The sequence below is a fragment of the Amblyomma mixtum genome, chromosome 5 (genome assembly GCF_055824585.1).
Source record: "Amblyomma mixtum isolate Tamu chromosome 5, ASM5582458v1, whole genome shotgun sequence".
In the NCBI taxonomy this organism is placed as follows: domain Eukaryota; kingdom Metazoa; phylum Arthropoda; class Arachnida; order Ixodida; family Ixodidae; genus Amblyomma; species Amblyomma mixtum.
In genome coordinates, this window is record NC_143016.1 from 45,277,493 (window position 1) to 45,303,283 (window position 25,791).

At 48.9% G+C, this 25,791-nt stretch overlaps 1 protein-coding gene across 8 annotated transcripts in view; it reads right to left on the minus strand.

The window, feature by feature from the left end:
* Utx (Utx histone demethylase) overlaps positions 1-25,791 on the minus strand; it is a 113,574-nt gene that overhangs the window by 13,889 nt on the left and 73,894 nt on the right. For all 8 annotated transcript variants that reach the window (XM_089544253.1, XM_089544257.1, XM_089544256.1 and 5 more), the window contains 6 exons: positions 23,497-23,722; positions 22,674-22,994; positions 22,132-22,351; positions 21,734-21,853; positions 19,271-19,453; positions 1,948-2,178 (listed from right to left, as the gene is read on the minus strand). In XM_089544253.1, the coding sequence (XP_089400379.1) occupies positions 1,948-2,178; positions 19,271-19,453; positions 21,734-21,853; positions 22,132-22,351; positions 22,674-22,994; positions 23,497-23,722 (1,301 nt within the window). The remainder of the gene's footprint in view (positions 1-1,947; positions 2,179-19,270; positions 19,454-21,733; positions 21,854-22,131; positions 22,352-22,673; positions 22,995-23,496; positions 23,723-25,791) is intronic.

Below are 25,791 nucleotides of genomic sequence, written 5' to 3' on the forward strand. Positions count from 1 at the left end.
TATGAGCAGCACACAGATTAAGCAGTGGTGCAACTGGTTTAAAGACGGCCGCACATCCGTGGAGAGAGAGCCACGCTCCGGTCGGCCATCAACATGCCGAAATGACCAGGCAATTGCCGAAGTGAACGCTGTGGTGATGTGGGACTGTTGTGTGACTATCCGAGAAATTGTGGAAGAGGTGGACATCAGCAATTTTTCTGCCCATTTCATTACCACCGAAGATTTGGCCATGGAGAGAGTTGCGGCGAAATTCGTGCCGAAGCTGCTGACGGTAGAGAAAAAGCAGCTTCGTGTTGAAGTCTCACAGGAGATGCTGGATTCCACAAACAGTTATCCTGACTTCACCGACGCCGTAATCACTAGTGACGAGTCTTGGGTGTACGGGTACGACCCGGAAACCAAATCCCAGTCGTCACAGAGGACGCATTCCACGTCACCAAGACCAAAGAAGGCCCGCCAAGTGCGCAGCAATGTCAAAGTGATGCTGACTGCTTTTTTGACTCCCTCTGTGTGGCACACCACGAGTACACACCCCACAGGGTCAAAGAATGACTAAACAGTACTACAGGAATGTCCTCCATCGCCTACGTGGTGCTGAGCGGCGCAAGAGACCGGAATTGAGGTCAACAAGAAATTGGCGCATCCCTCGCGGTATTGCTCCTGCACATTCCACGCATTTGATTCAGACTTTTCTGGCGAAAAACCAGACTCCTGTAGTTCAACAGGCTTCTTACTCTCCTGATATGTCCCCCTACGACTTCTGGCTGTTTCCTAAAATCAAGAGGCCATTGAAAGGAGCGCGATTGCAGAAAAGAAAGGACATGGCTGCAACGACAGCAGAGCTAAATTCCCTTCCGAAAAGGGCCTTTTCGGAATACTTCCAACAATGGCAGCACCGCATGGAGATGTACATGGAGCCCCAAGGAGACTACTTTGAAGGTGATTAGGTTTCTAACGCTCCAGTTATGCCAGTTTTTTTTCTTCGGCCAAAGGTCGGATACTTTTCTACTTTTCTAACAGACCTCGTATTGGGGTTTAACGTCCCAAAGCAACTCAGGCTATGAGGGACGCCGTAGTGAAGGGCTCCGGAAATTTCGACCACCTGTGGTTCTTTAACGTGCACTTGCACTGACATCGCACAGCACACGGGCCTCTGGAATTTCGCCTTCATCAAAATTCAGCCGCCGCGGCCGGGATCGAACCCGCGTCTTTCGGGTCAGCAGCCAAGCGCCGTAACCACTGAGCCACTGCGCCGGGTTGCCTGCAGAATGAGCATGTCGAAGACTCAAGCACTCAATAACTGAAGAACTGCACTATATAGCATCTGCAAGCCACACCTTCAAAAAGTTCAGCATTACACGCTAGTGCATTATCACAGAGCCATGTTAATTCGCTTCACTTCATTTTTCACATACCCTCATTTCAGTGAAAAAGTGTTGTTCCTAGTAGGCCCAGCAACAACTGATGCCAAGCAAAGTGCCAGACAGGGGATCACAAACAAGGTGCACAACTTGGCATTTGTGTCCCATTAAAACATTTCTTTCTAGAAGTTGTGGCAGCACACACAGAAATATTACATTTACAGCAGCTCTGCAACGACAATCACACAGATAAGCCCTTTGCTGCCTTGTTACTGCAACCAGGTCATAGGTGGCAGCACTGTTATCTCCAATGTCAGCGAAGCACAATGAAATCTCACAGAAAGCACTGAATGAGGAGCTTCAAAGGTGGGTTTCAGTAGCAACTGTTTTTTGCCCAGTGCACAATAACGAATGCCTGGCTAGTTGACACATGCTAGCTTGAGCTAAATCAGCAAAACAAACATGTTCTCAGCCACACACTAAAGTAGAAGAGGCTTCTCAAGATTTTTCAACGAATCCTGCCATAGAAATCGGCACATAAATCTCTGTTCAGTTGGATTATAATAATGTTCCGTGAGACCCATACCTTCAGAGCATCTTTTGACTCTTCAGCTCCGCCCTTAGGTGCTGTGCCATCCTCTGGAGCAGCACTTGGCACTCCTGCCTCACCCAGCCGGGGCGTGTCGAGCAGCTCTGGCCCTGTCAAACGGGCCAGGATGTCCTCGGCCAGGCTTGATGCTCCCTCCTTGCTGCTCTGCGACAACAGCACCTGCAGGTCCTGGTCACTCAGAGGCGCCACAGGAGCAGGATTTCGACCCTGGAAATGAACAGGCCAGGCAAGGCAAATTAACAAGGCTTCTTAGCCTTTCACTCAGATGGATAAGGCACAGCAGCACAACAGAGTAAGGGGCACAGTAAGCAGCAAAGTAAGTGGCCCAGTATAGCGCCTCCTATCAAGCAGAGCGTAAAAACTGTACAGCAGAACATGGACACCATTTTCCCACCAGTTTTTTTTTTTTTTTTCCAAAGTTAAATCTGACCAACCTTCAGTTGCTAAGAGACGATCCAAAGCAAACTCTACTCCTGGACAGCGTCTAAGGGCCCACATGAGCCTTATAACTCAAGGCCACCTGGTGACATTGTAAGTGACCAGAATCAGGTTGGATGGATGATGGATTTTTATGGCGCAAGCGCACCTGTGGCCAAAGAGCGCCATGGCACAAGGTATTTTTGTCTTCTCAAGGTGGGATCAAAGACCCATTCTCCAATCATTTCACCCTATAGAAATTGAGCACCAGACCAGGGGAAAACTCACACCCATTGTATCACCGGTGGGTACCCGGCGGCACTATGGATCGAACCCCACACCTCCCGCATGCAAGGCAAATGCTCAAACAACTAGGCCACCGCTGTGGCCCCAAGCGACCAGAATTAGAGATTGTGTGTTGTGTTTTGTTTAATGGCGCATAAGCGACTAAGGCTATCATGCGCCAAGCTCAGGGTATAGAAAATTGTTCTATATAGGATGTTATACAAAAGACTAAATGAACAGCGGTGTAAAGGGCCTAAAAAGGTAATTCATGGAACCTAGAAAAATATGACAAAATTTTAGAAGTGACTTATGGTAAAAGCTTTAAAGAGGGGCGGTAAGCTCAGCAGCCATCCTTGACTGTGCAAGGATCTCGAGGTCCCTAACCGATGGAATAGGGACCTCAGCCGTCTTCTCAGGAGTGAGAAAGTGGCTGAGGTGCATTAGAATTAAAACAGGCCAGTGGGTAAAACACATTTAGAGACACTTAAGAAATCCTGATTCTTTAAGAAAGCTAAAACCACATGATATATCAACAATTGCATTATCTGCTAAAAGCAGTGTAGGATGAAAAGGGATGTATTCGTTATAAAACTGAGTAAAGTACTTTTTCCTTAGTTTTTCCAATTTCGTACAAGAGAATAAAATGTGGTTAATCGCAACTTCAACTCCGCATTCCTCGCAAATAGGTTGATCTTTTTTTTGTCAGTAGGAAATTGTGTGTCAGGTGTATGCGTCCTATACGAAGACGGAAAAAAATGACTTCTTTGAAGCGTTCTTGGTGGGTGCAGGATTTCCATTCTCCTAAAACTGGTTTTACGAAGTGTAGTTTGTTGTTGGCTTCATTGTCCCAGGTAGACTGCCATTTTTTCCTTATTTCACAATGTAACGAGTTCATGCAATCTTTAAAGGGAATACCGTATTTACTCGCACAATGATCGCACTTTTTTTTCCAAAAAACTGACGCAAATTGAGGGGTGCGATCATTACGCGCGGTAAATTTTTAAAAAAAATTTGAGCCCCGAAAACGCAAACAAGTTGCAGGTCAGACTATCCTTGTTACTCGGGCGGGCGCGCTACCCGCAGTTACGTCGCTAGACGCGGTTATCGCGAACCGATCTCGGCTTACGTCGTTAACCGAGAAGATAAGAGTGCGAAAAGATAAGAGTGCGGAAGTTCATGCAATCTTTAAAGGGAATACCGTATTTACTCGCACAATGATCGCACTTTTTTTTTCCAAAAAACTGACGCAAATTGAGGGGTGCGATCATTACGCGCGGTAAATTTTTAACAAAAAAATTTGAGCCCCGAAAACGCAAACAAGTTGCAGGTCAGACTATCCTTGTTACTCGGGCGCGCTACCCGCAGTTACGTCGCTAGACGCGGTTATCGCGAACCGATCTCGGCTTACGTCGCTAACCGAGAAGATAAGAGTGCGGAAAGCGCGCGAGCTGGCCCGCTTCAAGGACGTACTTTCTTCGCACTAAATCACGTTCCAACAGCAACGCATCAAAATAGGCAGTGTGTATAGTGGTGCGCGACGGCGCTTTTATGCACCTTCGATCTCGTCCGATGGCGCAGCAACCGCTAGCGTACAACAGCAACGTCCCGCGGCGCTCAAGCTATGCATTTTACCGCCGTTACGCCGAAGAATGTCCGGTCCCTGCCGCATTAAAGTTGGCGACAAATTTGGAACGCTCGCAGCACCAGATTCCGCGAGCTTACCGCAATGGTGCCGCCCGCGAGCGCGGCGGACGACGGCGCTCCTGTACTGCCTAGTCGTCGCTAGGCCTAACTTGTTTCGCTTTTGAACTGACCAACGCTATAATGAATGCTCTACTTATGGCGCTGCCTTACTGACAACCTAATTGTTTCGTATTAAAAGAAATGTAGTATGCGATCGATTTCAGCGACGCCTTAGCAGCGGAGCCGGCGTGCAAGCAGACCGGGTCACTCGCGCTGTAACGGCGGCAGCTGCTACGCGGCTGCGAACGTAAAACTAGCTTTTATTGCAATTATTACTCCTACCAGCAACTCGGTACAGGCCAGCGATCCTCAGGGAGGATTCATTTTTTACATTCCCGTATCCCAGCGTTTATTATTTACGAGAACAATAAAGTTTAGCCGGATCATCGCGTCACTTCGTTGCACCGCAACCCAAAACGGTTGCGTGCCTTGCGACAACGGCGAACCGTTATTCGAGATTACCGCAGATAAGTTTGGTATCCGCGATTACGCATAACCGCATTTAGACTGCCGACTGCCCGTGTGACTGCAGGTCAGCCAACAGGGGGCTGCCGCTGCAATGCTGACGGAGCAAGATGGTCATCTGCACGTCCCATCTGTCAGACAGATAGCAAGTACGATCATCGTCGGCTAGACTCGACATCGTCGACAAATTGCAGCGTCAAATTCTGGGTGCGATCATTACGCGGGGAATAAAAAAAATCGAATTTTGCCAACAAAATTCGGGGGTGCGATCATTACGCGAGTAAAAAATTCGGGGGGGGGGGGGGGGGGTGCACTTTGGCTCTCTAAAGTGCTGCAAGGCGAAAGCGTTTCCTGGCCACTGTTTGTTTTTATTTACTTTTTTTATTTTTCATATTTTGTTTTTATTTTTTGCTCCTTTTCTTAATTAAATTGTTTTTTATTTTTATTTTCACATCTTATTTTCATTGTTTTATTTTTGTTTATTTTATTATTTTTATTTTCCTTTTCTTGACTTTACTCCATTTTATTTTATTTATGAAGCCCATGCATTCACTAGATGCGCCTTTATTCATGCTGGAACCTTCAGCCTTTTAAGCAGTGACGCCGAAAGGCGGACGAATCTGCCGACGCGTCTGTCGACATGGCTGCTGACGCGTCTGTCGACACGGCTGCCGACGCGTCTGTCGACACTCCTGCCGACGCGTCTGTCGACACGGCTGCCGACGCGTCTGCTAACGACAGTATGAGGCATTAAAGGCTTTCGCCTTAATACGGTATCTACTTTCGTTATTTGCTTGCCACGAGCTTGCGCAGCGCAGAGGTCTGCTCTCTGTTGCCTTTAATTCCGACATGACTCGGCACCCAACAAAGTTTTGTTTTTTTCCTTGAGCTATGGCTTTTGTTATGTTGTGTACGATGTCACCGAGCATCGGGGTAATTGCATTTCTAGAGTGGAGAGCTTTAAGTAAACTAAGGGAGTCTGTGTAAATTATACTGTTTCTGAGGTTTTCATTTAATACTTTTTTTACGGCTAAGCATACAGCATAACATTCGGCTGTAAAAATTGATGCACACTGTGGAAGTCTGATTATTTCTTTCTCATGCCCTCGTACTACTGCACTTCCTACGTAGGCATCTGTTTTTGAACCGTCAGTATAAAAGTCCGTAAAACAATTGTATTTTTCCTCGAGTGCAAGAAATTCTTGTACTATATGTTATTGTGGGGTTTGCTTTTTGTGAAACTGTGTATGAGTTAAGTCGCATAATGCAGGAAAGTTGTACCATGGAGGTAGTGGTCTGAGCGCAATGTTAGGTAATGTGTTCAGTACGCGGAGACTCTGGCACATCTCTTCAAAACGGAGGAGGAGTGGCCTGGTAGCTTGTGGTTTATTAAAGAGTGTTCTGGGTGGACACTTTGTAACTGTTTTGTAACAGATATGTTTCGGTAGGGAACGGATTTTTAGAATGTATGAGCATGTGAGCATGATTTGTCTGTCTGTAAGTGATGGTTCATTACTTTCAACATAAAGACTGGTTATAGGCGACGTCCTATAAGCACCAGTTGAAAGACGTAAACCTAAATTGTGCACTGGGTCAAGTCGCTTCAAGTACGATGCCCTTGCTGAACCATATACTATACTACCATAGTCTAATGAGGATCGTACCACAGAGCGATAAATTTTTAGAAGGCTTGCCCTGTCAGAACCCCAGTGTTTATGCGAAAGGACTTTGAGTATGTTCAGTGATCGGGAAGCTTTCTTTTTGAACGCGTTAATATGAGGCAGGAAAGTGAGTTTTCTGCCAAATGTTATGCCTAGAAATATATGTTCATTTTTTACAGGTAAACCTATTTCGTTCAGGTGTAGGGTGGGGTCTGCCTGTAAGCCTCGTTTGAGTGAAAACGAAATGGCCACTGTTTTCTGTGGAGAAAACCGGAAACCATTTCTGTCTGGCCATGTTGTCAGTTTATTTATTGTCAGCTGTATTTGTCTTTCACATGATGATATGTTGGAGGAGGTGTAAGCTAACTGGAGGTCATCTACATAAAGTGAATACCGTATTTGCTCGAATCTAAGCCGGCCGCGATTGCAAGCCGACCCCCCCAAAACTCGCGAACCCGAAAAAAAAAAAAAAAACTCGAATGCAAGCCGACAGAAAGAGACCATCCTGAACAAGACATTTATTGAAATAAAAGCTGGCTGTGCTCTTCACGAGACCGACTGATCACTCGGCGTCGTCTTCCTCGCTGGAGGTTTTCTTCTCACTATCTTCATCCCACAGCGCGCTGTCCTCGGTACCATCCAGCGCGTTTGAGATGCTGCATTTACGGAATGATCGCACGATCATCTCCGCGGGAATATCTTCCCACGCTGCTGCAACCCATTTGGCCACTTGACTCAGCGATGCGCGTTTAATGCGACTGCCGGAGTAAGTTCATGATCTTGTTCAGTCAGCCAATCTGTGTAATATTTGCGCACTCGATTTAAATGGCTTGTTGATGGCAACATCGAGTGGCTGAAGTTGACTGCTCATGCCGCCGGGTATTATAGCCAAATCTGTCATACCTCGTGAGAGTGCAGCCTTCACGCCGTCCGTCAGGTGTCCGCTGTACGAGTCTAAGACCAGGAGGGAATCTCGACACAACAATGCACCTGGTCGACGTTGCCAAACGAGCCTAATCCATTCTTCGACCATTGCCGCGGTCATCCATCCGTTTTCGTGCACACGAACGATGACGTTTTTAGGAAACTCTTCCTTCGCAGGAAGTGTCTTCCGCTTGAAGATTATATACGGTGGCATCTTCCGTCCATCGACAGTGCAGCAGAGCATCACAGTCGAACGTGCCTTCTTGTAGTCCGCAGTACACAGTTTTACTTCTTTTGACCCCTTCTCGGCCACTGTGTACGCCATGGGCATGTCGAAGTAAACGGGGGTTTGGTCTGCATTTCCTATTTGCCCAAGTCCATACCCTTTTTCAAGCCTCTTCTTTATGACATACCGTTGAAAAGAAATTAATTTTTCTTCAAAATCTCCGGGCAGCTTCTGGCACACTGACGTTCGTCGCCGCAGGCTGAAGCCAAACCGTTTCATAAACCTTTGAAGCCAGCCTCTGCTTGCCTTGAACGTAGTGCGGGGAATTCCGCGTGCTTTCGCGACCTCCCTTACCTTCGCCTGAATAATTTCTGTCGTAACAGGAAGTGCTCCGGCCCTCTGCGTCCTAACAAACTTTGCGACTTCATCTTCCACCGCATGGTGACGGCCTTTCCGGGGTCCGGAAAATGCCATTCGGGTTGCAGCGCAGTTGAATAACTGGTCCCATTGTTTTCGCCAGCGGCGGATATTTGTTTCGTCCACGCCATACTCTCGCTGTGCTTGAAGGTTGGACGAACTTTCCGTCGCAAGCACAACTTTTCGCCTGAAAGCAGCGGTATAATGACACCGCTTATTTTTCGGCGCCATCACGTCGTGAACCGAAGTCGACGAAGTGCACAAAAGAACCGCACCGCACGGAGAGTCCGCTAGCCACAAAGCCCCAACGCACATGGAGAAAAAAAAAAAAAAACCGTGATGGCGATGGCGATGGTGCTTGCGCAGCCACATCCTCGAATCTAAGCCGACACCTCAGTTTCGTATTCGGAATTTCAGTAAAAACCATCGGCTTAGATTCGAATAAATATGGTACATAACGGACTTTGGTATTATTTTGTTAAGAGAATTCATTTTTACAATAAAAAGAGTTGTGCTTAAAATACATCCTTGCGGCACTCCATTTTCCTGAATAAAATCCCTCGAAAGGGTTGAGCCTAGACGGACATTAAATGAACGGTTAGATAAGAAGTCTTTAATGGAGTTCAGCATTCTGCCACGGATGCCAAGTTCAGCGAAGTCCTGAAGAATCCCAAACCTCCAGGTTGTATCATATGCTTTTTCTAAATCGAAAAAGACTGCAAGACAGTGTTGTTTGTGTATAAAAGCTTCTCTGTTAGTATTTTCGAGATGGGACTAGGTGATCTGTAGTGGAGCATCCCTTTTTAAAACCACACTGATGGATATCAAGAAGTTCACAGGATTGAAGAACAAAGGTTAGTCGTATATTTAGGACACTTTCGAAAGATTTGGCGAGGCAACTGGTCAGGGCTATGGGTCTATAACTGCTAGGAGAGGTTGGGGGTTTACTAGGTTTAAGAAGCGGTACAATAATAGCTTTTTTCCAGGCCTCAGGTATTTTTCCTGATATCCAAACTGTCTCAAAGAAACTTACAAGTGCTTCTACGGCAGGTTGAGAGAGATGGGCCAGCATTTCATAGTGGATTTGGTCGGGTCCTGGAGCAGTTTTTTTACCAGCAGACAGTACTGTATTTATTTCTTGGAGGGTAATCACACTTATATTTTTGGTTTGCACCTCCACTAGTTGGAAGTCTATGTTTTTCGGCTGTGTTTTAGTATTGTAAAAAAGACTGTGTATAGTGTGATGAACTTGAAACAGCAGCGAAATGTTCCGCCAGTATGTCTGCCTGTTCCCCTATGCTTGTTTGTGTGCCAGGTGTTGTTAAAAAAGGAATTGTGAATGGTGAAAAGTTGCCATTTAATTTGTGAACCTGCTCCCACATTTTTTTAGATGTCATCTGACTGTTAATGGATGAAACATAACTCTGCCATGATGCTTTCTCGGCACTCCAATGGACGTACCGAGCTTTCGCTCTTGCCTTCTTAAAATTTACGAGATTCTCGTGTGTCGAGTACCGGCTAAATTTACTCCAAGCTCTATTTTGTAGTTTTTTTGCTTCCTTGCAGTCTTTTGTCCACCATACTTTATGGTTTTGTCGCACCACTCCTGACGACTGAGGGATAGCTAACTGTGCGGCAGTTATGATACAATTCGTGAACTTTTCATTTATTTGGTCGAAGGTGAGATTTTCTACAACTATATCCTCTAAAGCTGCCTTTGCTCTAAAAAGTGACCAGTCGGCGAGGTGAAGTTTCCAGCGTCGTGGTTTTGTTGGGGTTATTTCTGGTGAGGAAGTTAAAGTAATTAGTATAGGGAGGTGATCGCTGCCATATGGGTTGTCAATGACATCCCATTTAAAATCGTTAAAAACAGAAGGTGAACTAAACGACAAATCTAAACAGGTCATTTTCCCTAAGGCAGGGGAGCAGTATGTGGCTTTTTCTGTATTTAAAAGACGTAAATTGTTTGTAAGAATAAAATCTTCGATCATTTGACCCCTAGCGTCACAGCGTTTGCTACCCCAAAAAGGGGAGGGAGCGTTAAAATCCCCAGCTATTAGATACGGTTCTGGAAGTTCATTGAAGAGTTCTTGTAGATCGTGGACTGTTAGTGCAAAATGTGGAGGAATATATACAGAACAGATAGAAATTGTTTTATAGCTGACGACCCTGACCGCAACGGCTTCAAGTTTTGTTCTGAGTTTGATTTCTCGAGCAGGGATGCCGCTTTGTACGACAATCGCGACGCCTCCCAAGAGTCAATTTGCTTGCTCACGGTCGCGTCTAGAAGTTTTATAATGTTTCAGGATATTCATATGTTGTGGACCTAGATTGGTCTCCTGAAGACATAAAGCTACGGGCGAGATTGACCCTAGAGTATCTTTTATGTCATCGTAATTTCTCAATATTCCTCTACAGTTCCACTGAAGTAGAAAAGCCATGTTTATGTTTTGGGGTAGGAATGACAAGGGGTTTCCTTATGTTCTGGGGCCGTTATGGCGGCCCTGTCTTTTTTCCGCTCAAGAGAGCTATTCCGCCGCTGTAAAGCAGGCGGGCTGGGGGTTGTGCTGGACGACCGCGGAGAAGCCGCGGGTGTGTGAGTGTCAGGCCTCCCCCGACGGGGGGAAGTCCTGCGGGATGCTGACCCATGGGCCGGCACTCCCTGCCTTGGAGTTGGCAGAGCAGCCTTCGCTGTCCCTGCCTGGGGCGTGGATGGCCCTGCCACAGGCGCGGTGGAATTGGCCTCGGCAGGTGCCGGAGTGCTGTGTGGTGCTACGCCCCTGCGCACCACATCAGTGAAGTTAGGTTTTGCTGTGAAGGAGAATGAATTGGTAAGCGCTAAACGCCTTCTCGCTTTTTTGAATGAAATTTTTTCTTTGGTCTTTATGGTAATATAATTTCTTTCTCCTTTGTGCAGGACGGACACGCCCTGGAGTATGCAGCGTAGTCTCCTTCGCAGTTTGCACAGCGTAGTGCTGCGTCACATTCCTCAGACTGGTGGTCCTTTGAAGCGCATTTCGGGCAGGTTTTGCGGCCGCGGCAACTCTGTGAGCCATGGCCAAACTTCTGGCAATTGAAACAGCGACGGGGATTGGGTATGTAGTGCCTGACGTTGACTTTCAAGTATCCTACTTCGATTGTTTCGGGCAAGCTGCTGGTGTTAAATGTAAGGACCATGTGTTATCCTTGCGGATTTTGATCCTGTGGACGTCAATTACATTCTGATCGGAGAGTCCTTGAAGCATTTCGGTTGCTGCTAGGTGGATAAAGTCAGCCTCTGAGATACAGTAAAAGCTCGTTAATTCGAACTTCACGGGACCGGGACAAACGTTCGAATTATCCGATGTGCGAATTATCGAATGGCCGCGAAAAAACCGACAAGAACCATTTGCACTACGGTGTATGTAGGCTATTTACTCGGGTAACGAACCCACTCACATAATGAACCCACCCGCCCCCGATTTTTGCCTAAGAATCTGAAAAAAAAAAAGCGTCAGTCGTTAACGCTTCCCTCCGTTTGGCACCGTCACGGCCCCCCAACGCATTTCTTGGCGGCGCGCCAAGATGCTGCGCAGCGATAACATCACTTTTGACATTAGCTCCAGCAAGGGGGAAGCGAACTTTGGCAGAGTGCCAGCGCTTGTTCGGTTGTGCAAGCCTCGTTTTCAGCACCGTCACGGCCCCCAACGCATTTCTTGGCGGCGCGCCAAGATGCTGGGCAGCGATAACATCACTTTTGACGTTAGCTCCAGCAAGGGGGAAGCGAACTTTGGCAGAGTGCCAGCGCTTGTGCCGGCGTCTTGTTCGCGGGTGAGCGCGTGCTTGCGTGCTTCCGTTGGCGACCGACCGATGGGTGGAAGCATGGACGACACTCGTAATTTGTAGCGCCGGTCCTCCGAAGTCATAGCATAGCCTTCATGGGCGTTGGCTGGGACCGCGCTGACAGTGCTTATCCGTATTTTAGAATTAACAGGGCTCGAATTAACGAGCATTTAGTTGCGAGTTCCCGAGGTTGCGCGGAAAAGAGGGTAGGCAGCCGCCAGCGCGGTCGCCAACCCCTTCCCACCGGTGCCGCCGGCCGCCGCGCCATCACTGGCGCGGCGGCCGGCTTTACCCACTCTTCCATGGTTTTATCTAGTTCAATCTTCTGTCCCCGTTTAGGACCTACGCAGCCTCTAACTATGCGGAGGAGGTGCTTTTTTTTTTTGGCCACATGCTGTGTGCCAAGCCGCCCAGACGCGGTGGCGCGTAGTTCGAATTATCCATAACGGAACCGACTCGCTTTCGAATTAATGGGCTTTTTTATACACAGATCTCTATGGAGCTTGGCCGGACCAAGTAGTGTAGTTTGAATTATCCGAAAATTCGAATTATCGAGTTTTGAATTAACGAGCTTTCACTGTAACGCCTTTGACTGAGTTGAGGGATCGGTGGGGAGTGACGGAGACAGAGATGTCCCCTACAGAAGCAATGTTTGCGAGTTTCGAGCACTGGATGCTCTCGCGTAGTTCAAGGAGTAGGTCGCCGCTGCACATTTTGGATACCTTGTAGCCAGGCCCTAAGGCATCTGTTAAGCATTTGGTAACAAGAAATGGGGATATGATTCGGGCTTGCTTTTCTTCACAGTTACTGTGTATAACATGAAATTTTATGAAAGTTGGTTTCTTTTTCGTGAAAAAGTCTGCTGCTTTGTTCCGCCCTCTTTTGAGAGAGCGATCAGGTTTGGAAAGGGGGGGAGCCATAAAAAATTTAGTCTCTTCGGTCACGGTGCCAGCCACCCACCATGGAGTCCAACAAGGGGACGCGACAGGAACTTGAAAGAAAGTCCTGCCCATGCCAGCCGTACACCTTAACTATAACCAAATATGACGCAACTCAGGGTTGCCCACACAAGGTTAACCCTCGCTGCCAGGAAAAAAAGGAAAAAAACCAAGAAGGGAGGAGGATACAGGAAAGTTGTAAATTAGAGATTGTTTAATACACAAATAGCTGCATAAAGCATCAAGAAAGATGACTTGGCACAGACTACACTGTGTTATGTTTCTACCCCCCCCCCCCCCCCCCCCCTTAACTCTCTTTGTGTGTTCCCGTCACACCTGTGTCCACTCGGACCACGTGGGCCCGATCATGCAGCTACCGTGAACATTCATCGAGGTCGACAACCTCGCGACGACCATGGGAAGTTGGATGCTTGGAATGCCCCTCCGAGCCTCAGCGGATTAGTGTAGCAGGAATGTCAAAGGCCATTGTCAGCAGTAATCCCAGCGAAATTCCTTGAGCAGAGTGCAGCGGCGACGAAGGCAGGCGAGGCCCAGGAGCTATTGTCCGAGCAACCACCGTGAATGCGGAGGCGACCTGGCGGCGCCGGTCACGCTGGCGGATAATTGAAGAATTCTGTGTCCCCGACTCGCGTTCTGGGCAATCGGCGGGGAGGCAAGTTCATTCCCCTGCTGGAGGACTTCGGGAGATTCCTTTCCCGCAGTGCTGGATGAGTCAGCATTCTCCCCCTCTCATCGGCCCAGCTGTGGGAGAGTGGAAAAGCTCGCACCTGCCCAGCCGTGGGTGGTGACAAGAACGTCCCCTTCGGTCCATCGGATTGGACAGTGCTCGTCGACCATTATTCCCCAGCCAGGGATCTGGGGAAACCGAACGATATTTAACTCGGCCGTGAGTGTGGCCGAGAAGCCTGCTAGCTCCAGTCGACTACGGTTGACGAAGACGTTCCCCTTCCACTGAGAGCCATTCTCAGTCCCGCTCTATGTAAATAATGTAAATAAGTGTATAAAGCGTTTTTCCTTCACTTCCCCTACTCCCCGTCTCTGGCCCACGTTTCCTTCCTCCTTCGGCACTGCGGCGGTGCTCCTGGACACGATGCCTGGTGGGACACGCTTCTAGCATCGACAAATATATCAACTGGTTGGCAGCGGCGGGATCTTCCACGCTTGGTCCTGGCTTCAGCAGTGGTGAGCGCTTGACTTTCTTTAAGAATCTGCCAGGCTTGATAACTCTGGAAATTTATCACTTCCTGTAGATTGTTTTCTGCACGTGCTCGCTTAAGCATTTCACGTAGCAGCTTATTTTTGAAAGTCCTCGTTCGAGAATTGCCATGGATTTGAGCAAGCTAAAGAAGCCAGAGTTGATGTTGCTGTGTGAAAAGTTGGGTATTGAGGCCAGGAAAAGTCACAGAAAGCCGCAGCTGATTGAGGCTATTAAGGAATGTGGTGCTAAGGAGGAGGGAGACAAAATTTTGGAGACCTGGGAAGTCATTCAGGAGGGAATCAGGAGCGCTAAGGAGGAGGCCGACAGGGTTGAAAAGGAACGCAAGGAGGAGGCCGACAGGATTGAAAAAGAACGCCTTTACCGCAAGGAAGCCGCTAAGAAGGAGGCTGACAGGATTGAAAAAGAGCGCAAGGAGAAGGCCGACAGGGTTGAAATAGAATGGCAGGAGCAATGCCGTAAGAGACGCGCTGAGCTCGAGGAACTACGTGAACGAGAGCAGCAGGAGCTCATACGTACGACTCAATTTCTCAGACGGAAAAGGGCCCGAGATCGGTTGAGGACTTTTCAGAGAGGCGAGAGCTTCAGAACGTTCCTCGCGAATTTTGAACAGGTATGTGCGGAGGAGGAACTAGATCAGGGCGAATGGTCAATGATGTTGCTGGCTATCCTCCCTTGTGATGTCGCTGCCGTATTAGCGCGACTGTCCGATGAGGATGCCCGCAACTACGACAAAGCCAAAAGTGCCCTCTTCCGATACTTCGGAATTCGTGTACAGACCGTATCTAAAAGCCGAAGTGATAGCAGCGGGCAGCGCTCCCATCAGTGCGTCAGTGACCAGCCAAAGAGCCTCGCTTGGTCAGCTACGCACAATTTAACTGCTCAGAAGAACAGTGGCAGTCGGGAAGTTGAAGCGATAATCTGCAGCACAGAGCGTCGTTGTCAGTCACCTGACAGCGACTGTGGCGCTCCAAGCCAGAGCGCAGCGTTTGCTGAAAAGCGGGATGCCGCAGAGATTGTCCTTGCAACCCAGATAGGCGTAGGCGCAGCGCAAAAAGGTAGTCCTCCAGAAAGCAGTCGCGCGCTGAACGCGACAGATGAAAGTTCTACTGTAAGCGAGGAATGCGCCTCATCGCTGCTTGGAAACAAAGATCAGTTCAGCGATAAGGGAACGACAGCCGCTCGCGACCGAACACCCGAAAACGAGTTATGCGTCAATGAAAACTGCGTGTCTTTGCCAATTGCCTGCGTCGCGATCGAGAGCCCGCTCGGGGTGCGTCTGACCAACGCAGCCGTCTCCCAAAACCTGCCTTTGCAGTATCCCTCGATTTTCTGCAATCGCTTGGATATGCTGCCCAAAGAAAAAGGCCTTTGTTTTGGAGATAACGCTGCGCAGGTCCTTACCATTTCGAAGGCTCGTGAGGTCGCGGCGCCAGCAGAGCACGTGGTTGAAGAGGGCAAACCTCAACCTGTAAGCCCGAAGCCTGTAAATTCTCACGGTGATGAGCTAGAGCAGGCTTTGTTACAAACTGTGGATGAGACGAACGCCGGCGACTTAAGCTGTGACGGCTCCGCGCTACCTAATGACGAGCCAGCGCAGGACTTACTCACTTATAGCACAGGGGTAAAGAGTACCGACAGTAGTGCAGGCTATAGTGAGTCTTTCGAAGCAGGCGCAAGTGATGAGTTGGGGCTAGGTGAGAAACTGAATACCAATCTTGTGTTACCCCACTCGGATGGCTTTCTCGAACTCCTTCGTGTGGACAGAGAAACGTTCACCGCTGAGCAAGAGAAAGACCAAACCGTACAAAATTTGAGTCACCAAAGTGACATAGGTGTGTCACGGAAGAACATACCTTTCCAGTTCCGTTCTGGCCTGCTGTACCGCCAGTATAAGGATAGGAAAGGTATCCAACACGACCAACTTACTGCCCGCGTCGCGAACGAGAGCCCGCTCGAGCTGCGTCTGACCAAGGCAGCCGTCTCCCAAAACCTGCCTATGCAGTATCCCTCGATTTTATCAAATCGCTTGGATATGCTGCCCAAAGAAAAAGGCCTTTGTTTTGGAGATAATGCTGCGCAGGTCCTTACCAGTTCGAAGGCTCCAGAATTCGCAGAGCCAGCAGAGCACGCGGGTGAAGAGGGCAAACGTGGCCCTGTAAGCCTTATAAACTCTGACGGTAGTGAGCCAGAGCAGGCTGGATTACAAACTGATGATGAGGCGAACGCCAGCGACTTTGCCTGCGACGGTTTCGCGATTCCTAGTGACGCGCCACGCAAACCAACAGCCAGGTTTTCCACAGAGCGGCAGCGTATAGAGGTGGCCAAACGGGGAATGTTAATGAAGGGGAAAGTGCGGCTCATGTTGACTACTGCACGAAAAACCGAACAGCCGTGTAACCGCCCCAATTTGGCACCTCAGCGCTCAAGAGATCGCACGCACCGCATGAAGGGAACACAGGCTAAGGGGACGCAACGCGCGAACCCAATCCGGGAGAGGCGGATTCGCTGGCACGGCATTCGCACTCGTTCGTTCCCTTCTCGCATTCTGCTTTCTGAGCGTCAGCTAAACTTCAGAACCGCGAGACTTGGACGAAGAACAGTGCAGGGTCCCAAGCTGAAGTTCCTAGCCTTGTGTAATTTTGCACCTGCTAGAGTAGCTATCGGACCGCGGCCGCGCAGGGGGCGGCTGAAAAATAGGAACCAGTAAATTCCCTGAGTCGCACCGCTGTTTGCGGGCGGGTTCGAGGAATAACCCGTTCTTGAGTTGAATGCTTGTCTCTTTTGTTCATTTAACTCTCCTGTACAGAAATGCAAGCTGAAATTCCTAGCATTATGCAATGTCTCATCTGCTAAAGCAGCTGTCGGACCGCGGCTGCGCAAGGGGCGGATATGACGCATAATCTCATATTGAGTTTAATGCTTGTTTTTTGTTTTTTTTTGTTCATTTAACTCTGATACAAAAATGAGAGCGAAATTTTGGAGCTTGGCATTGCGGGACTCAGTTTACATGCGTTTCAGAAAATTGCGAGGTAATGACAACGCTGATGGCCTCAGCCGAAGCTCTCCCGTGTAATGCCCTTTCCTGACTCCCCAGACGTTAATCCGCTATGCAAATTTGTATTTTGTTTTTTTTTTTGCTTTAGCGGGAATCATTTTTGTCTGTTTTGTATGTGTGTTCAGCAGCTCCACCTTCCCTTCGTGCTCTCACGGGCGGTGGCTTTCTGTGACATAAACCGTGCTACGGCACCCCCCCCAAAATTTTAGAAAATTTTCCTCCCTTTTGGCTAAACAAGCTCTGTGTATTCTGGTTTGGTCAAACATGTCAACTTTCGGAGGAGGACGTAAATTTCACGCTACAGCTCATTTTCTCTAAAGAGATTTTGTTGACCGAAAACAGCTTGGCGGTTCTTGAAGTCAGTTTGGCGCTTTCTGCTTGTTGGGCTTTGGACTTTGCTGGTTGAGCTCGTTACAGCTGTCAACGAAGCAAGAAGAACCTTTGGGCCCAGCTGTGACCAAAGGCCGAACGGACACAACTCCAGGTCTCTGCGCGCAGCAGCGTTGGCTGCAACCACTACGAGACCTCTTCGGGCGGCGGACGTGCTGTTATGTTTCTACCCCCCCCCCCCCCCCCCCTTAACTCTCTTTGTGTGTTCCCGTCACACCTGTGTCCACTCGGACCACGTGGGCCCGATCATGCAGCTACCGTGAACATTCATCGAGGTCGACAACCTCGCGACGACCATGGGAAGTTGGATGCTTGGAATGCCCCTCCGAGCCTCAGCGGATTAGTGTAGCAGGAATGTCAAAGGCCATTGTCAGCAGTAATCCCAGCGAAATTCCTTGAGCAGAGTGCAGCGGCGACGAAGGCAGGCGAGGCCCAGGAGCTATTGTCCGAGCAACCACCGTGAATGCGGAGGCGACCTGGCGGCGCCGGTCACGCTGGCGGATAATTGAAGAATTCTGTGTCCCCGACTCGCGTTCTGGGCAATCGGCGGGGAGGCAAGTTCATTCCCCTGCTGGAGGACTTCGGGAGATTCCTTTCCCGCAGTGCTGGATGAGTCAGCATTCTCCCCCTCTCATCGGCCCAGCTGTGGGAGAGTGGAAAAGCTCGCACCTGCCCAGCCGTGGGTGGTGACAAGAACGTCCCCTTCGGTCCATCGGATTGGACAGTGCTCGTCGACCATTATTCCCCAGCCAGGGATCTGGGGAAACCGGACGATATTTAACTCGGCCGTGAGTGTGGCCGAGAAGCCTGCTAGCTCCAGTCGACTACGGTTGACGAAGACGTTCCCCTTCCACTGAGAGCCATTCTCAGTCCCGCTCTATGTAAATAATGTAAATAAGTGTATAAAGCGTTTTTCCTTCACTTCCCCTACTCCCCGTCTCTGGCCCACGTTTCCTTCCTCCTTCGGCACTGCGGCGGTGCTCCTGGACACGATGCCTGGTGGGACACGCTTCTAGCATCGACAAATATATCAACTGTGAGAACAGCAACAGTTTTGAGAGCCCTTTATACCTTTCCGTATTTTTTAACACAGTACTTTTCCTCTGCTCCTGACAACTGCTGCAGACAGAGGCATAGCCCCAACAGATGCTCTGTGACACCTCAACGATTAGGCAAATGGTTCATCTGAAATGTATGCTCGCCAAAAGTACTGCATACAAAGTTGCTTCACCGAAAAAAGGGCTCAGTGCACAGTGCAGTTCTGTATGACAGGAGACACCCAGTTAACAATCAATCAAAACCCTCTTTCTGCAAGCACTGAACCCACTGAATGACAGCCAAGCCTTCGTCTTGATGAAGCAGACTCAGGGCACCTTTATGAATGTGGCGCGAGTGCAAGGACAACTTCTGAATGCAAAGTAGGCATTCCATATTATGTTGACCACAGTGCAGGCACACTTCTTTTTCAAAAGTACACAGGCCAATCAATATGCAAGCATATGCTGCTTACTCCAAGCCTCGTAGCTGGTCTTTCACTGCATCCACACAGCTCTGATGGCAGCTGCACCACATGGCTTTGAGTTGCTCTGGTGACGTGTGTAGTGGCATGCACACGTCTGACAAAGGCTGAGAAATGCAGCACATGCCCACACAGGCCATAAACGGTTTCGTCAGTGAGATTTTTGCTAGTTAAATTAGTTCGACTAGTTAGACTACCTGCGGTTGCATGACACGGTAGTTGGCCGGAGTAGTGCCCTGTCCACCTTGGGGTGGTGTATAACCATTGGCCCTCTGGCTGCCGGGCATGGCATACGGGGTCCCGTATGGGCGAGGGGGTGCAGCAAAGGCCCCAGCAACCTGCTGAACCTGCTGCACTTGCTGCTGCACCTGCTGCTGCCTCTGGAAATGGGGAGAGGAGCACTGGTCACACAAGGATGTAAAGAAAGGTTTCCTTTCAGCCATGTTCCTCTTTAAGCCAATCACTGACTTTATCATGCACAGTAGGGAAGCATGTGTAGGTGAACCTCTGCAGAACATGAGAAAAAAAAGATAAAAAATAAGGAAGAGTGAAAATATTGAAAAGAAAAAGCAAGATATGCATCAAACTAAGCCCTGCAGGAAAGGAGTTCCCATAGAACTTTATGCACAACTGAGAAGAACTAAAGCTAAGAGTATCAGATGAGTGGTGCATCCATACTAGAAGAGAGTTTTTTTACAATTGGGCAACATAAAAAGAAGAAAGTACCACAGCCACTTTTTAGAGCAGTACTTATTTTCCACCCATCCCCTTCACTGTTTTCATGCCAAGCCTGCCTGATCCAAAATCAACAAAGCGCTGAGGCACCACATGTTGTTCCTGGCTCCAAGTGGAGTCCGGCACACAGGACGACATGTGCACGGTTGTACAGAGTGCCGCAGGCATTTATCGTCTACCAGCCACCAGCGTAATGTGCCACGTGGGCAAAATTATGCACACATGAAGCAGTGCTTACGGCTGACTTCTTTTTCCCCCTAGATTACCGGTTGCCAAGCTGGGGGTGCGGCCCTTAAAGGGGCCCAGAAACACAATCTTAGTTAACTGTTTTGCCTGTTGATTGCAGACAGTGAGTTATAATGGTGCTATTAGCGTCGGTAATACCGCGTACATTCCGTTTTTTAATATTTTAATGTCCTAATGTCCTCCCAAAAACAACTTCATGGCTCTGATGGTGTCGCCACACAGTGGCGGGTTTTCAGCAGCGGATATGACATCACCTGGCGCAAGCTTGATGACCGGACAAGCAGTAAATATACTGCAAATTGTGTGAATAAATAGAGACACATTTTGTCACCTGTCTGCGTTTTATATTAGATCAACAAAAACAACTTGTTCGTCTTAAATAAAAGCCCTGCAAAGCAAGTAAAATAAAAATACACCACCAGGGGCGCTCTGGCATGGAAACAACGCTGCCAGTCTCAGCAAGAACGAGTTACAGAGAGCAGGCAACCATGGAGTACAAACTTCCGCGACGTGCTCTGGCTGGCTGTTTTGATTGGTTGCGCCAGGTGCCGTCATTGGGAGAGCGAAATAGGAGTGGGAAGCCCCGCCAAAATCGAGTTGAGGGCAGCGTTTTGTTTGCTTGCATTTTGAAATTTCTTCACTGAATAACTCCCGTTCCTGTGCATCGATTCCTGTAATGCTTTTAATTTAAGTCAGCATCTGTGAGGCATAAAGAAGCCACCTGAAGTATAGCCGGTATCTCCCCACGCAGTGTTTCGCAGCCCCTTTAACAGGGGCGGTCCTTACACGAGTAATAGAAGCTGTTTTGAGTGCAAGCTACACTACACGGGTTGGAAGGAGCTTCCCGTGCCCTCTACGCCAACCACACTGCACATGCGCGGCAGCCGCATGATGTCACGAGAGGCGCAACTGCATCACCCGCTGCTGTGTTTACGATTGCCACGCGCTACTGCGTGTGCGCACCATGCATATATAATGCGCGGGACATGCGGTCGATGTAGTGCACTCTAAATGGATGTTAAAGAGAGTCGAGCTGCTGCCAGTCGGCGGAGAAGACTGGAAAACCTCAATTCCTCAGACCCCGAGGAGTTAGCCGCTTACGCTACGTATATCCTGGCATAGCAGAGCTAAGCCCCTGCCAATTTTTTTCACGCATTTTAGGTGACCACAATCAAAATAGACATTATGCCGCAGACTGCATGTAAACATGCAAATGACTGTGTCGACTATAGAGCTGCCATCTAGTTAGTGCATTCCAAGCGATAAACTTCCATGTTTGTGAACTCCTGACAGATGAGACAGAATCCTTGTGGCTAAGAATGCAGAAACCAGCAACTTTTTGCGTACTGAGAAAATGTAAGTTAGAGGCTGAGGATGCATTTCTGAATTAATAACATGACACTTTGTCTCAAAATGAGGATAATGACAGAACTTCTTCCTTTACTGGACAGCTGTCAAAATGCTTGATTGCTGACCCACTGTGTAACAAATCAAAGCCATTGCTATGACCCAGAGAGACCACTTTGGCTAAGATAGACAATATTTTTTTTTTTTTCATACACAAAAATCGCAAAGTTAAGTGCGAGACTGTACTTTATGCGTTAAGAAATGGAGCACATGCAAAACACGCAGAACATGTCTGAACAACAGCCCTTCGAAGCTCTGCCTTCAGGACACACCTGCAGGAGCAGCTGCTGCTTGTGCTGCTGCATGGCCCGGTGCTGCTGCTGCAGTTGCTGCAGCAGCATGCGCTGCTGGGGGTTGAGAGTCTCCTGGTTAGCTTGCAGGTAGCCCAGCACCTAAAATACATGACCGTCTTAAAGAAACTGTGGCACTTTCACACCACCGTAAAATCTGCACTATGGAGGAGCTGCACTATGTACAGCTGAGTAAAACCCGAAAAGACCTATTACTTCCTCTACTCGGGAAATGAAAACATATAGAGTGCTGCGCACTGTGGCACCTTTCAGCATCAAGTCACGATGCTCTGGAAAAGGTGGTGCTCCTCAAGCTTTGGCTTTCTTAACAGAGTGTATGGGTATTGAGACTGCACAGTTATCCAGCAGGAAATTCTCACCTGCAGCTGCTGCTGGCTCAGGTAAAACGGTGGCGGCGGACCCGTGGGGACGGCCGGACGGTGGTCCGCCCCCCCTTCACTGGTGCCGGGAGTCATGGCTCGAGGCGAGCCCGAGGCCACCTTCAGCTTCTTGGCACTGTTGCCATCCACTTGGTCAGGGTAACCAGTGCGCTGTTGCGGGGCCGAGCCAGCGGGGCTTCGATTTTGCTGGTTGTTTTGCCTGCACAAGAGCGCAGAAAGAGAGTGGAGTCAATTTGGGAAAAAATGCGAGCTGACGACGTCCTTGCGGAGAACAGATAGACAAGTAGCCCCTTAGGGCAATGGACTGGATTCCACGAAATGGTAAATGACGCATGACGGGAATACGAGGTTAGGAAGTCAGCAGGGACAGGGGTGCATGACAGAGTTAGCTGGAGACCGGCGGGAGAGGTCTCTCTCCTGATGTGGACATATGTGAGCTGATGATGATGATGCTGACAACATTAGGAGGCGGAGGACAATGACAACCCTACTGTCTGTGCCAGCCTAGCCGAGTGACCCACCTGGAGGCCATCTCCTGGGAGATTGGAATGTTCCAGGCATCCTCAATGCATGGCAGCTGCCGGGGCTTCTGCACACTCGCTGGGGGTGCGGCACTCAGCTGAGTCTGCAGGAACTTGACCCGGCTGGCCAGATTGCTCGAGGACGAGGAGCTGCCGTGCATAGCGTTGAGGTAGCACTTGAGAGCATCCTGCGGTTGGCTGCAGTTCTCGTACAAGACGCCCAGATTGGTCCAGGCAGGGCTGTGTGCCTTGTCCAACTGCACGGCGCATATGTACGCCTGCAGCGCGTCCATCGGCTGGCTCTGCTGCTGGTAGAGTACTCTGCATATCACACACATGGACCATGAAGCCACGAAGCAAGAACACATGTGAACTAGCATTTAAGCACCACTGCAGAGTAGAGACTTCGAACTTCAGGCTAGTAATACACTAAGCAGCCCTTTCTTAACAAATCAGCCATATCAAGACAAAACAAAGAAGCTCGGAAAGCATGTGCGAGGCAAGTTTCAAGACTGCTGTAGCTATGTACACTAAGAGGCACTTCTTTGCACCATGAAGAAACAAGATTTCATTCCCTTCCCATATCCGCCATGTTATCTAGCATCAGTTTTATGGTATATAAGTGAGGAAGATAAGGTCAGGGGCAATTAGACAAATTTTCCACAGGTGAAACATTTTAACCTGCACGTCCCAACTTTGGCACTGACCAAGTGGTAAGCCTGCATGAATTTTCATTACTGAAGTTAACAAAATTCCCACCAGTGCTGTCCCCAACTGCGGCCTTAACAACCGACACTGAGCAGTTGCCTATTGGCAAACGCACCCTATGGAGCACCAGGTGTCTGCGTTGGCCTCCGCCTTGTCCACCGAGTTGCGGTACGAGATGAAGGCATCATGCACCTTGCCGATGCTAGCAAAGCAGCGCCCAAGAAAGTAGAGTGACTGGCCGCTCGATGGGTCAGCCTCGATTGACTTTTGGAGGCAGTGCAGTGCGTATGCCTGGCGTTGTGGTTTCTCCCCCAATGTCTCTAGGGTGTGGTGCATCCAACCTGCAAGGAGCCCAACACAGGCATCTCAGTGGCATAACAGGCTTACGCTCACACAGACACAGCTAACCCATGTCTCAAGAGCCTGTTTCAATTATAAATTACCACAATCTTGACTCTCACATCTTTGTAATGCTGGAATAAAGAGTTTAGACCGCCCAAGGCACATGAAGTTTAAATAAAACCTGGTATGCGGAGGCAAGCATATGCTGTAGTAGGCTTGAAAGAAACTGGTTTTGCTAGGTAGCCCAACACAGCAAGAGCTACCTTCAAAAGGGTGAACAGAAATGAACGAATGATGGAGACGCAATGTTTGCAGCCCACTCCATTACAGAAAAAATAGTGGTATGCACCTGCAATGCTGCACTAGGCAGCAGACAACTCCACTACAGGGTTCGTACAGAATTCAATATTTCAGCGATAAAAAATGGGCAATAACCAAGGAGGGCAAGAAATCTTTTATGGGTAACACAGGCTATAAACCTTTTTGAGTTCCTGCTTAGCTCCGATTTCCCCCGCCATGACCAGAATCTGTGCTTCCTTTTCTTTGGTTTAGGCAGAAATTGTTAGCCTTGACAAGGAGAGATGCCATTTAATCTCAGCATCCTAGAAGAGAGTATCTGCCAACTCCCACAAAGATTTTAGCATCTTATGAAGTATTACTTTTTCTTTTTTCTTTCAGACAAGTTCTCAAACTCCAGTGCTTTCGTTTTCCGAGTTTCTGCTGCATCCTCCCGATCACATGCAGGCATTTCAGGTGACTGTTTCCCAGCACCCTTGAAATTTCCAATAGCATAGCTGCTTCTGCATGTTGCTGACCTAGAGATTTGCCATGAACTTTTCAAGTGACTTTTCAGTGCCAATTGGTGTCGTCACACCAATCGTGGCACAGCATGCACTTCACCTTACACGGATTGCTCAAGTTCGCTCTTACTCACCCACCATAATCCACATGCTCAAGCCAGGTAGGCTGGAACGTGCATTTCCAACCCGGCATGGCATTCTAATTTGCACCACACACCACAAAGCACAGAAGCAAAATGGTGCCTAGACACTGACTGTGCTGAATAGCTTCAAGGCCAGCATAACTGGAGTTGAGAACAGGAGCGTGCCTCTCACACAGAACAGTGGAAGACAGGTAGAGGAGGACCAGAAAAACAAGCAACCCACTGAACGATGCTCAAGCAAACCAAGCACTCTCGATGGGTTCCGCTTCCAGACCCTTTTATTTATAATAGTTTCTTTGCACAAGATGAGGACAGCCTAGGGAAACAAGAAAACACATACGGGAAAAAAGAGCAAAGAGGGGAAAACGAGCAGAAAGCGTGTCTTGAAGGATTTATAGCCTGTCAGAGAAAGCGAGAAAGGTGGCCACTCGTGACCTTGGGTCGGCTGGGTGCCAGACCATCACTTCAGAGTTCTGACCATCCTTTCCCCGTCTCCCATTGCTCCTGCTAAGGGGCACTCCTAGTCACCATACAGCCTTGCTTTCTAGAGTTAAACCAGATCAATCAAAAATTTTCCAAGGAATTCGAGGACTACATAAAAATTTAAGGACCTCCAAGGGCCCTTGAAGAGTCTTTTTTTTTTTTTTTTTTAACCAAGGGTATTCAGGGATTTCAAGGGCCTCTACAAACTCTGCCCCACTATCATAAAAAAAAGTTGGAGGCTTATCAAGGTTAAGCCCAGTGGATGCGAAGCAGCCTTCGTTTTGCATTCTTATTATTAATGTCCTTAGCGTTTGGAGGCATCTTGACCGCATACACGCCCGGCGCAAAGACGCTGGCGCAGTTGCGGGCACAGAGACTGACGCGACGTCGGGCGCGCGCCACTTCATCCCTGGCGTGACGTCACATATCACGTGATGCAGCGATGGTGGCGCCGCCGCCGCGTCGCGCGCGACGGCGCGAACCGAAGCGTGAAGGCCTCCGCCGGACGATGTCCGACGGCGCGATATGAGGCCCCATCTGCAGCCAGTGTGACGTCATCACGTGACGTCACATCATGTGATCTCACTTCAAGGTCAATGGTGGCCACCGCCGGGCGTCGTGCGAAGGCCCGAAACCTACGTT